The following is a 12,606-nucleotide window of genomic DNA, read 5'->3' as shown; positions in this document are numbered from 1 at the left end:
AGCGTGTTTGATGGCGCAACGGTCGCCACCGTGAATCTCGGGGTCACGTGATTCCCCTCGGGAGGGAGACAGCGGGCGGCACGCAGATCTCGTGACCCACCCCCCACCCCGCCCCGTCCCGCCCCGCCCCCACGCGCCGCACGCGCCTCGCGGTACACGTGGACCCCACCGCGCGCGCCCCGCACGTGCCCTCCGTGTTAAACCACACACGCCCCATCCGTGCCAATCCAGCTCGCCTCGCACACTCGCCAGTCCTCCGCACGCGTGACGAAGAAAAAAAAAAACCCTAGGCCGGCGCATCCCCCACGCGCTCACGCGCCCCCCTCCCCCCACCACCCACCACCCACCACCCACCCCCGCCCCCCCCCTCCTCCTCCCGCCACCCTCGCCGGAGCGGCTCGGCTCGGCGTCCCCCTTCCCCGGTTCCGCTCCCGGCGGAGCCCCGGTGTCTCGCTGCCGCTCGCGCCGGCGTTTTCCGGTCGCCGGAGCGCGGTCGGCCTCCGCGCGTAGGTCGACGAAACGGTCGGGATCCGTCGCCTGGGGGACGCTCGCGTGATCGGAAGATGAAGTCGGTGCACAAAATCGGTACTTGCGGGCGCGTTCGTAGTGCTTAACTATGATGACCGAAGGTAAGATTAGCTCGCGGGTGGGTTTGAATAGCAATTTCAGCTCCGAGAAACTATGATGTGTTCATGTTGATCCGATGAAGTGCTAGATTGCAGCTCAATAGGATGCGCGCGTCTGCTTTCCTCTGCTGAATTTTACCTTGGCTGGTGGGAATTACATAAATGATGAAGTTTAGCTTCACATGCAGGACTTTGTCCATGGTTAATTCCTGAGTGGAGACTTAGTATTTAATGTCATTGGATATGGCTGATGTTTTCTGTTGAATGGTGATATTCTGAAGAAAAAAGAGGCATAGGTTGTCGGTGACTGAACTGCCGGAAAATGCGATAATCACTACTCGTCTTTGAGCTTCCTTTGGGAGTTTGCGTCTCCCGAGCATCTTTCTGCTTCTGGAGCTAGCTCGGCGAAAACAGTTTATGAATTTATTAGCGTAAAACTTTCATAGTTTCCTGTTTTTCTTTCCATGGTGAGGCTGTCCAAGTAGTCTATACAGCGGATTTTCTGCTTCCTGGTGTTATAAATAAGTGAAGCATGTCGTTTGACTTGGAAATTAAGTAATTTTCGGTCTTCGACCTTTTTCTTGTGATTGCTATCTTGTTCTTCAAGACGAGTGCTGCTCGGTTCGGAGTCAATTATCGGACTTGCAGAATTGGTCATATCAGCAGTTTTTCATTGGCCCGCCTAGCCAGAATTGTTTCTGAATGAGGTTAGTAAGGAGTAGGCACTCAAGTTGTCTTCATGGCATGTGAAACAAAAAGATCTACATTCATCTAGCAATTGGGGTGAAGAGATCAGAGGATTGTGATAGCCAGGTGCAGAGCTGCTATGGCAACCGATATGCAGAGATTAGTAGGAACAAGTGAAGACGATGATGAGGAAGATATGGAGATGGATGTGAAGGAAGAGGATGACGATGAAGAAGATGACATGGAGAAGCATATTGCAACTCCTCCACTAGTTGGTGTTGATGGACTAATTGGGTCAAGTAGTAATAATAATAGGTTTCATCATCCCCAAATTCACGAACAAGTGAGCATCCCTGGAGGTGGTGTTCGAAGAAGTAGGCCACTTGAAGAGAAGGAGAGAACGAAGCTGAGGGAGAGGCACCGGCGAGCAATCACTGCAAGGATCTTAGCAGGACTGCGCAGGCATGGGAACTACAATCTAAGGGTTAGAGCTGATATTAATGATGTGATTGCAGCTTTAGCTAGGGAAGCAGGCTGGGTTGTTCTTCCAGATGGGACAACCTTTCCTTCAAGATCTCAGGTACTTCTATTTGACGGTTGAAGGTACTTGTTAAATGACTTTAATTTATTATTGTATTCATGGCAATGTAGTGACAACGGACACCTTTATAGTTTTAAGTGCAATGCAGTGACATAAAGGTTTTCAATCAACTGTTAGAGGTCCTCTGCAGTGACGCTTTGCCTTGAATAGTTCCCCAAAAACACATATTACCTACTGAAATATTGAAGTTTACACTTCCACATTCCCCCTTCACTGAATGTGCCAAGGGCTAGCTGCAGTGTTATTCCTATTTCTTATGCCAAATGACCCGCGTGTTGCCCTTGTGACTGTTAAATATGTCTGGTCTGTTGTCCATTTATCACACGTAAAATATTCCTGAAGAGGTTTGCATTGTTCACTTTTAGGTTTTTGTATATTAATTATATGCTAATGGGTTACCTAAGTTATGTAGTTGATAAGGATTATCCAGGTGCCACTGCCAATCCTTTTCTTCATCTCTAACAGGGTTCAAAACCTATTAGTGGCACTTCTGCAGCTGTTACTCCACCATCTTCCCAAATGGTTCCACAACAAGCTCCCCTGACTTCCCTCAGAGGAATCTCTTCTGGTTATCGAAGTCCAGTGGACTATAATGCATCTCGAATGAAAGGCGTCTATGTGCCTAACTCGTCTCCTTATGATTCGTCTTCAAGAGGTCAATCTCAAATTTCACCTGCATTGGGGGATGGAGGAGAGCCTTTAGATACCCAAACACTTATTGGTGGCTCTGTTGAAAGTGTTGATGCCAAGCAGGTAGTATAGGTGATTTCATGGATAACTGATAGAGGGAATGAACATCTATCTTTCTGTTTCTATGCCATGCTTACTTCATCCAAATCAAATGGTTCGAACTTGGTTATAGTCCATGTGTTGCTGTGGGTGTGTTTTACATAAATGATTAGTACTTCATGTGTGTGAATCTTGACCAAAGATCCTTATGCACATTACATGAGTCTTTGTTCCTTATTTCACAAGCCAATCACCTCTATCATCCACACTAGATCTTTGTATTTCAACAGAAGTTTCATTAGTTAACTCTAATGACAAGATCTTACACAGTTCTTCCGATTTGATGTTCTCCTACTGTTGTCTCTCATGCTTCTCAAGCTGATTTCGTCTCTTCTGCAGATTGTTGATGTACCCTCAAAATTACCAGAGCGTGATTTTGCTGGCACCCCTTACATTCCTGTTTATGTGATGCTACCTGTAAGATTACAATATCTGTGCCTAGTAGCTATCTCGAATATTTGCAGATTGCTTTATGTGCTTTTTATACTTTTATTTCAGTCAGCTGCGCCTGCTGAGTACATGCATATTTCTGTCCTCATTTTCAATTTTATGCGGACCGCCAGTAGTTGATTGTTTAGGTCTTCTTAGACAACTTAATTGTTGATTGGGTATTTGTTCAGCTTCAACAATGGTTTTCATTGTGATCCTTTTTGACAGTTGGGAGTCATCAATGTAAAGAGTGAACTGGTTGACCCAGATGGTTTACTAAAGCAGTTAAGGATTTTGAAGTCACTTAATGTCGATGGTGTCACGGTGGACTGTTGGTGGGGAGTGGTAGAGGCACATGCTCCACAGGAGTACAACTGGAATGGTTACAGGAGGCTATTCCAGATGGTACATGAGCTGCAGTTTAAGTTACAGGTTAATATCATCACATTGATAACTGAAAGTTTTGGTGGTGGCTATGCATATTACTGTCATTGCATGGAGTAGAGGTGAGAGTCATTATTGCTTTTAGGGAAGCTAAGGGCCTGTGGCCCCATTTGAAGTGAAAATCTTGGAGAAGCTATGACAAATATTTGAGATTTATATTTACCATAATATGAATCCGAAATAGCAAATGCACCCATTGTTCCACTTGCACAATTCTTTGATCACTTTCTACACTTGCTTTCAAGCCCTAATTATGTTGAGATGGAAGTGGAGATTATTGCACTTCTTTGTCTTTCTATGTTACAATTTATTCGCAGTGTTGTATTTGCCTGAGATAGTATCATGTCACCGTCTACACTTTTACCATATGTTACCATTGATTAAACTCATTTTCAAGCCCTGATTATGCATAGATGAAGTGCAGAGCTCCACCATGCATTACTTTAGGTTGGCATGTCTGTTAACTTATGCACTAATCTTGGACGATTGTGGCACTTCTGGTTTTGCCATGGTCTTGCTGCTCCCTGGGCTTCACACTTTATGCTGATATAGTTTTTAGATCATGGTGTATAAGCATCAAAGTATACAGGCTCTACTTATCAATTGAGGTCATTGATTTATAAAGAGGAAAAAACACCGTGATGCAGTTCTTCTTGACCAAACTGCAGGCTCAGTGTTTAGCAGTGGAGCAGGTTTCTTATATGCGACACATTACATTTTGTGAAATAATGCAAAAGAATGCTAGACGGTGCCCATTGACCTTTTTCTCTATATTCTTGTTGAGTTTATCAAGTTTCAATAGTCAAATTGCCAGCTGATATTGCCTCAGGTCGTAATGTCATTTCATGAATGTGGAGGCAATGTCGGTGATGATGTTTGTATCCCACTGCCCCACTGGGTGGCAGAAATTGGAAGGAGCAACCCTGACATATTTTTCACTGATAGAGAGGGAAGACGCAACCCCGAATGTCTTTCGTGGGGTATTGACAAGGAGCGGGTTTTGAGAGGACGGACTGCTATTGAGGTATGTCCTTAAGTCTTATAAAAGGAGTTGAATAAGCACCTCCCTCCTTTTTCTTCTATTCAAGGGGAACTTGTGAAGAAATTTCTCAGATGTTCCGCCTTTTTTACTACGTGTAGGTTTACTTCGACTACATGAGAAGCTTTCGTGCAGAGTTCAATGAATACTTTGAGGATGGTCTAATATCAATGATTGGGGTTGGACTAGGTCCTTGTGGGGAGTTACGGTACCCATCAAACCCTGTAAAAAATGGTTGGAGATATCCTGGAATAGGTGAATTTCAGGTAATTAATATTTTCTTTAAGATGGAATTTGTTGGAACGAATTCTTTTTATGCAGTTTTGAGTGGAGAATTGTAGTGTATATATAATTTTCCTCAGATTTTGTGATATTTTTGGAGAAAAAAGGTCTTTTTTCTTAGCATGATGAAACATCCTGTTTCTTTACAGCCGCATTGAGTCAATTTGTTTGAAATATTTGTGCAAGTTCTTTTTTCTGGGGTAAATTGTGGAAATATAGGAGCTTGTCGAGAGCAATCCTATTTCCTTTTTTAATTGATCTCTTTACAGCTCTCTCTGGCACTGTTAAATTGGTAGGTGAGAGATGCGAAATAAGTAACAACAAAGCAAAATCACTTTCACTTATCTCTTTTATACTTGTATATTTTTGAATTTTGTTCAAGAGTTTTTCCTGAGAATGGCTATAATTTTCCCTCCTTGAAGTGCTACGATCAGTATCTACTAAAGAATCTTAGAAAGGCAGCAGAGGCAAGGGGACAGGACTTTTGGGCTCGAGGTCCAGAAAATGCGGGTTCTTATAATGCACAGCCACAAGAAACTGGTTTCTTCTGTGACGGAGGAGATTACGATGGCTATTTTGGAAGGTTCTTTCTCAAGTGGTACTCTCAGGTGTTGATTGATCATGGTGATAGAGTACTTGCCTTGGCAAAATTAGCTTTTGATGGTACTTGCATTGCTGCTAAGGTAGGTCCACTTTTTAAATTGATATTGATAGATGCAAACACATATTTACTGTTCCAATCAGAATCAGAAAAGATTACCATCAATATCTGCTTCTCCTTACTCTCTCCTCGTTAGTCTTTGCATAAACATGGCTATACTTAAACTAGGGATAGGAATGCATTACAAAGTAGACATATGGGTGTAAAATTGTAGGCCTTTTGTTTGATTTTTATTCTCCAATTACTTTGCGATATTGGTAAAATGTTGGACAGTCAATGGAGTTAGTGTGGGAAACAGGCACCCTCAATCACTTGGAATGCAGGAATGATTTCCTCAATGTGTTGTGTCATTCATGTAATACTGGTGGAATATTTTCTCTCCTTGAAAAATTCATTTTAAGCAGGAATGTCATGATGAGGATATTGCAATTGGAATTGTGTTATTGAAATGCAGTAAAAGTTTATTTTGATCGACTGTGCTATTTCAACTGCTGAGCAGCTATCAGGTCTTTATTGGTGGTATAGGACAGCTAGTCATGCTGCTGAATTAACTGCTGGATTTTACAACCCATCCAATCGTGATGGTTATGCTGCAATTGCAGCAATGCTGAAGAAGCATGGAGCTGCCTTGAACTTCACATATGCTCAGCTGCATGTGCTAGACCAACAGGAGAATTTCTCAAGTGCACTGGCAGATCCTGATGGCTTGGCCTGGCAAGTAAGCCCTGAGATCTGTCTTCTTTTTGTATAACCATATATAGTTGGCAGGGATAACTGCAGGGACGAAGCTTGGATTTGTTTTGTGGGGCCTATAGCACCTGCTGAAATTTTGATGCTGTTGTTTTAACTCAGAAGCTTTTAGCTATGTATTGACTTTGTTCTGCTATTTTGTGGGTTTTGACCTCATGAGAATTCTCAACATCAGAAAGTTAACTCTCTTAGAGCTTGAAAAGGCAAAGTTGCCAAAAGAAAAATTACCAAACGTCCACAATTGTACATAAAAGTATGAGACGATTAGATGATGTTTCACTAAATTGCGCTTCTGAGTTATGGTGGTTTTCTCTATAATTTTCTTCTTGTATTCACTATTTTATGCATTTCTATATGATAAAAAATCTCACAAATATGTGGATGCAAAGAGTAATTTGCACTCGTATTTCATCACTTCCCCTGAAAAGAACTCCTAGCTCTATCCCAAGTTAACTGATATTTCCTGCTAAATCAGGATTATATGTGGAACTGGAGGACAACGTCATGCCTCCAGTGGCTTACGGAACCGTGTTTTGTGTTTTAGGTGCTGAATGCTGCTTGGGATTACGGCATCCCAATTACTAGTGAGAATTTTCTTCCTTGTCACAATCGTGTAGCATACAACAAGATGCTGGATGGTGCCAAACTGTTGAATGATCCGGATGGGAGGCACTTTTTATCCTTCACCTACCTGAGGCTAAACTCCATCCTCATGGAAAGACAGAACTTATTAGAATTTGAACGATTTGTGAAGAGAATGCATGGTAAATCCCTTACCTTAACCATATAGAAGTTGCCGTTATTATGCAATGTTCTCTAAATTACAGTTGATGCAACAAAAAAGGCGATTTTGTAAGAGGGTCTATAGCAGATGTTGCTTAATGAAATAAGGCTATACATCGTGATGTCTTGATTGATTCCATGTGCAACTACTGGAAGAATGTGAGGTGTGTTAAAGCATATGATTAAACTCTACTTCTTATTTGTTGCTGCAGGTGAAGCAGTTCGCGATCTACAGCAATAGCACTAGAGAAGAAAGTGTGCTTAGTGCACTTGAATGTTTATTATTCTTCTTTCCCCAGAATTACGGGGAATTACTATCTAGCATTGTAGAAAAATAGCATTTTACTGTAGCTTTAACTGTATTCCTGTAAATGAAGCCGCAAATAGAAGCGGTTAGTTTATATGGTTATTAAAGAACAGTGATCCGTCATATCACAACTCCAATCTTTCGCAAACTTGCTAAGCTCAAGGTCCTTGCTCGTTGTCAAGACTTCACTTAACGCGACATCTTCGTTTCATAGTCTTTTATTGAATATTTTTTAACAAGGATAAAATATCCGTTGTTTCCTAGAATTTAGCTCCTTCACAAAATCAAATTCAATCCTAATCTTGGAAGGAAGAAGTGTGCAAGTTGCACAACATGAATATCATCGCCTGTGCACCAACATTACTTCTTTCAGGAAATGAAATCCTAACATTCTTGCATCTGATTGATTCAAATTTGCTAACAGTTGGGTTAGCTTTGGCTGGTTGAAGAAATAGTACCAAAGTCGTAGCTGGCCTGCTTGATTCTCATGGATGAAAAAAAACAATTACTGAAGCACCTAAAGCTGCATTTGCAATAAGCACAGGTGGGATTAAAGACCGAAATTAACCTTCTATCATACAGTTCTCTAAATGCCTAGGAAAGGGACATCAATTTGAATGAAAGAATGGGTTTTGCCGTCTGAGACACTCGCAATTCGAATGTACAAAACTATGATATCTTGAACACCATTTGGCCAGAGTCATTTACATGAAAGAGGCGCTTTACAAAACCGTCCCACCTTTCTCTCCTGTTCCTGGATGACATCAACGGAGGTTCCTCACTGGATCTACTGGAACTCTCTGCTTCAACTTCATCAAATGTGCCATAAGTAGGTGGGTAAGCCAAAGGAATATCCAAATCAATGGCCCTCTGAAGTGCGGCTTTATATTCCTCATCGTGTTCTCGCACGACGGACTCTTGCCGCTCCATTCTCTGGCTCACTGGGATGTCCATGGTCTTATCTCTCTCCAGCATTAACTAAAATTAAGAGAAAACATGAAGACGTAGGAGTAAATTGCCGTCTCAAATCCCTTACAAGCATGATGATTCAATTCACAGTCACCACAAGAGTTTCATTCACTATCATAGTCTTGTCCAGCTTAATAAGTAGGGTTAATATCCCCAAAAACTCTAAACTAGTACACTTGTGGCAAATTTACCCAAAACTAATTTTTTAACCACAAAAAACCTCAAACTAGTATACCTATGACAATTTTACCCTTTGCTAGTTTCCATTAAATTTTACCGTCATATTTCTGAATTGGATGACACGTGGCAATTGACGAGTGTACCGGTTTGATGTTTTATCCTCTGTTTGTCATAGATAGACCAGTTTGTAATTTTTCATGATATCAATCCAATTTAATAGAAGGTAAATTTGTCACAAATGTACCAGTTTAGGGTTTTTGGCGGTCAAAAAATTAGTTTAGAGTAAATTTGTCACAGATGTTGTAATTTGAGGTTTTTGTGGTCAAAAAATTAGTCTAGGGTAAATTTCTCTCAAGTGTACCAATTTGGGATTTTTTATGGTATTAACCCTAATAAGTAAGTACATGAAAAGGAACACTCCAAGGGATCGTGTCTAGTAACATAATAATAGTAGTTAGGTCATATATAGTTCAACGTGCATTAAAAGATTAAACATTCAACCAACCATATTAAAGAACACAAATTTACCTGGAAGCATGAAAATCTCCCCCCCTGTTTTTGACTAGAAAAGATGACGAAGTTTTTTATTTCAACATCCCCTAAATGGGATTCCCAATTGATGACTATGGTGGTCATTGATGCTATGACCAGTTCACATAACTCACAAATTTACACAAAGTCGAACTGTTTTCATCAGTATGCCTTGCTGCCAATGCAGGCTTTTGAAATGGTTTCGCAGCACTCATAGTTTATATAGCAACCATAACATGAAGAACATATCACCAGATTCTAAGAAGGAAATTAATGCCAGTGTAAAATTGATAATTTGTGTATTGCTCGATAAATTAGAAGCTGATACGTACATCAAAAGCCCTTTGAGATTCTCTTTCGATCCAAATGACAGCATGGTCAGAAATTGCATTGCAAGAAAGGACCGTATGCTCAAACCTCCCATCCACAGGAACTGCTGTCCTCACAACAGGAGGAAACCTTCCTAACCTACAATCAAGATAGAACAGGTTTGCATAACCCTTTCCAAATTTGAGCAGAATCCAGCAGCATGCTAAAAGTTGTAATTGTACCTCATGGGCTTTCTCTCAACGATGTGATATAGTCGTCCAGGAGCATACAATCTCCTCGGATCTCTAAGCATCTTTTCTTCCAGGATGCACGTATCCTTCAAGCACATAAGGCATAATAAGCATGGCAAACTGTCAAATGGCAAAAGCCAGCAAGGTTAGTATCTTGATTTTCTCTTTCATACTTAAATTTTAGTGGACACCCTATCCGACTAGCCATGTGACAACACCTAACACTACATCTGGACTTTTTTTCTTTTCTAGGATACGTAAGTATGGAATTTGGCCTTTCGCTGATCGGAAACAAACTAATACTGGATCTACATGTGCACTTCTCTGAATAACTAATTCTGGATCCAAGATAATATAGTACTGAAGAGGTAAATAATCATAAGATCTATTACCAGAGAACGGATTTGAAAACATCCTCCAAGGCAGTTGTTGTCCGAGGCAAAAAATCATCCTGTTCCATCGCCGTAAATCAATTAATAAATATGAACATAAAACAATGCACCAGTGGACTTTACAGAGACAAAAATCTTGATCCAGACAGAAGAGATTAATCCAACCCATGACGCTGGTCTTTCAAGTAAGAACAAGCATTTTTCAGAGACGTTATGTATCAAACTTGATGTAAAGCCCTATATCTCGTTCTTAGCTACTTTTTTATGCTATCATTCACTTTAAGCTACTTCATTGTCATGAATCATGCATTTATTATCCTAATATGCTCGGTAGGCTAAAATCAACGGCATGCATCTTTTCACAATAATCTCACAATTGCCACAGATGCACTATATATTACCAATGAAACCTGTCCATTAGAGTAACTTCTTTAAAAGGGAATTAATATCTAGCTTGCATCCTGAAAAAGAAAATGATATATAGATCCGTAAGAAGTGACCACACTTTCAAAGTGCCTAAATAGTTAAGTAGTTTATTATGGTATGAAAACTACATATTATTGCAAAATGTAGATAGGCAAATACTATCTGAAACTGATGGCACTGAGCCGCACTTCATATGGGTCACACTTATGACAGTCTAATCCACTACTTCAGACAGAACATAGAACGTTAAGCAGTAGTACTATACCTGCAAAACAACGGAATTGATTACATCTGCATATCTCACAGCCAAATTCAGTGATGTGCACCTAGCAGGAGCAATAGCATAACATCTAATCCTCTTCCTGTCAAAATTTCCCAACTTCTCTCGATTCTGGACCGCCACAATAGTCAACAGGGCCACCACCCCTGCCCCAAGGGAGTGTCCAGCAAAAGTCAGGGTATACTCTGGAAAACTCTCGAGTAATTCCTTTAGAACATCGCACTCAGCATCGAATACACACCCAGCTGCCTTTAACAACCCATTATGTACATACCCACCGTCTAATTTTGTCTGCCCCAGTTTATTATCCAGCAAAACTGCATAATCACTTTCCTTCGCTAAATTGAGTCCCCTAATGATCAACACAATATCCCTATTTTTGTGATCCATATACAGCATGTAAGGAGGAGCACGGCCTAGTGTCTCGTCGTAGTCCTTACGATGTACGACCCAATCAGGATTCATTCCATACCCTCCAGGGGGTGCCCATATTGGATTACGAAGATCATCCTCGTATTCAGCTAAAAGATAGCGACAAAGGCGAGGCACAGCAGCAAATTCCTCCGCTGTAGCAAGCCCCCAGTTCTCGCTTTCGTGGCCTGCTGAGTAGAGGCATTTCTTCCACACCCAACGGGCACACGCCAGACAGTACACTGATTCGACAATGGGAAGGCAGCAGGTGATCGACATAGATGACTATGGAGAAAGCATGACAACCCAACGGGAGTTAACATGAGTGCATACTAAAAGGGCTTTACAAGCTTGAAATGGGGTCAAATTCACTGACAGACTCGGGAAAGATGCAATTTCTTTATACATGGAAGTACTCAGTGTCGTCGCGCAAGAAACATCTGTCTGTCCAAACGGGGCTGCGCCTTGACTAGAAGACGCTCGCAAAAACAGCAATTAAAGCTCGAAGCTTCGTCCAAGGACTTCAAAGAAGTTGCTTACGGCAGACGTCTAACAATTAAAAAACTCTAATTGATCAATACCCATGAAAGATAGGAGCCGAAGAAGACCGATGGATTGACCAAGACCAGCAATCGAGAGAAACTGGAATCCCCACGTGCTTGACTTCCCACAAAACACATACAATTCAACCGATCAACAACAAAGACACGCAACGCTAGCTCGAAGTTCTCAACCCATAAACTCGCCAAAAAAGCCTTCCCCACGAACTCCACTCCATCCGCGCGCGTATCTCGAGCGATGTCGCAAGGGCAATCAGTAGAGACGATCAACAAGAACCCGAAGAAGAAGAAGAAGAACCCATTAAAAGAAACAGAGGAGGGATGAATTTCTTTCGACCAAACTCTTGATCTTGGCCTGGAAGATCGAGCATATCACAGAAGGGGGAGCGAACAGTAATTTCTAGAAGGAAGAAAAGAAAAGAAAAGGGAAAGTTGCATGTATTCATCAACAGCGAATACAGGGAGGAAATGGCGAAGAAGAGGGTGCAAACAGTTTGCGTGCGCACCCACGAGTCAAAACCATTGTCGTTCCTTCGCGAAGCTGTTCGGCTTCGGGAATCTACTCGCCAATATGCGCTTTAGATTCCAAGAAGTCGACCTCACGTCAATGGCGGCTTCCCCGTGCTTGCGCCATCATTAACTTGCTGATCAATGCGGCAACCTAGTCAAATGTCCGACAAAACCGCCGCGAGCGGTTGGTTGAGGAGTCTCGTCTTGGCCTGCCTCTGCTCCTTGTCATCACGAGTTCGAGTCGAAACATGTGGGTAAAAGTGAGAGGGGAACACTAACAGTGTCAATTTATATACGATGCTCGGTTTAGTGCCAAAATTTTTTGCCGATTCACTTAAGTATAAATTTGGAAGAAAAACGATCACTTAAGTGTCAATGGCCAGATATTC

At 41.7% G+C, this 12,606-nt stretch overlaps 2 protein-coding genes across 5 annotated transcripts; one reads left to right on the top strand and one right to left on the bottom strand.

The window, feature by feature from the left end:
- The first annotated feature begins 349 nt into the window (after positions 1-349).
- LOC115691735 (beta-amylase 7) lies at positions 350-7,546 on the top strand. 3 transcript variants are annotated; one of them, XM_030618445.2, is made up of 11 exons: positions 350-629; positions 1,234-1,893; positions 2,380-2,667; positions 3,043-3,120; positions 3,361-3,564; positions 4,406-4,600; positions 4,717-4,881; positions 5,320-5,580; positions 6,058-6,276; positions 6,853-7,072; positions 7,304-7,546. In XM_030618445.2, the coding sequence occupies exons 2-11, from the start codon at positions 1,453-1,455 to the stop codon at positions 7,330-7,332; spliced, it is 2,100 nt and encodes a 699-aa protein (XP_030474305.2). In that variant the 5' UTR covers positions 350-629; positions 1,234-1,452; the 3' UTR covers positions 7,333-7,546. The 3 variants fall into 3 exon arrangements, with proteins under 3 accessions (XP_030474305.2, XP_056160387.1, XP_056160388.1); XM_056304412.1 differs by lacking the exon at positions 3,043-3,120; XM_056304413.1 differs by lacking the exon at positions 7,304-7,546 and having other exon boundaries at positions 6,058-6,272; positions 6,853-7,054.
- A 402-nt stretch (positions 7,547-7,948) lies between these two features.
- On the bottom strand, positions 7,949-12,387 carry LOC115691738 (uncharacterized). Of its 2 annotated transcripts, XM_030618448.2 has the most exons (5): positions 10,722-12,386; positions 10,031-10,089; positions 9,630-9,758; positions 9,411-9,546; positions 7,949-8,376 (listed from the first exon to the last, which is right to left on the bottom strand). In XM_030618448.2, the coding sequence occupies exons 1-5, from the start codon at positions 11,424-11,426 to the stop codon at positions 8,068-8,070; spliced, it is 1,338 nt and encodes a 445-aa protein (XP_030474308.1). In that variant the 5' UTR covers positions 11,427-12,386; the 3' UTR covers positions 7,949-8,067. The 2 variants fall into 2 exon arrangements, with proteins under 2 accessions (XP_030474308.1, XP_056160389.1); XM_056304414.1 differs by lacking the exon at positions 10,031-10,089 and having other exon boundaries at positions 9,630-9,724; positions 10,722-12,387.
- Between the last annotated feature and the right edge of the window lie 219 nt (positions 12,388-12,606).

This window comes from Syzygium oleosum, unplaced genomic scaffold, assembly GCF_021117445.2.
Source record: "Syzygium oleosum isolate NSW1041296 unplaced genomic scaffold, Sole_v2.1 Sole_v2.32, whole genome shotgun sequence".
Lineage (NCBI taxonomy): Eukaryota > Viridiplantae > Streptophyta > Magnoliopsida > Myrtales > Myrtaceae > Syzygium > Syzygium oleosum.
Note: the sequence above shows the minus strand (reverse complement) of the source record. Positions and strands in the feature narration are given on the sequence as shown.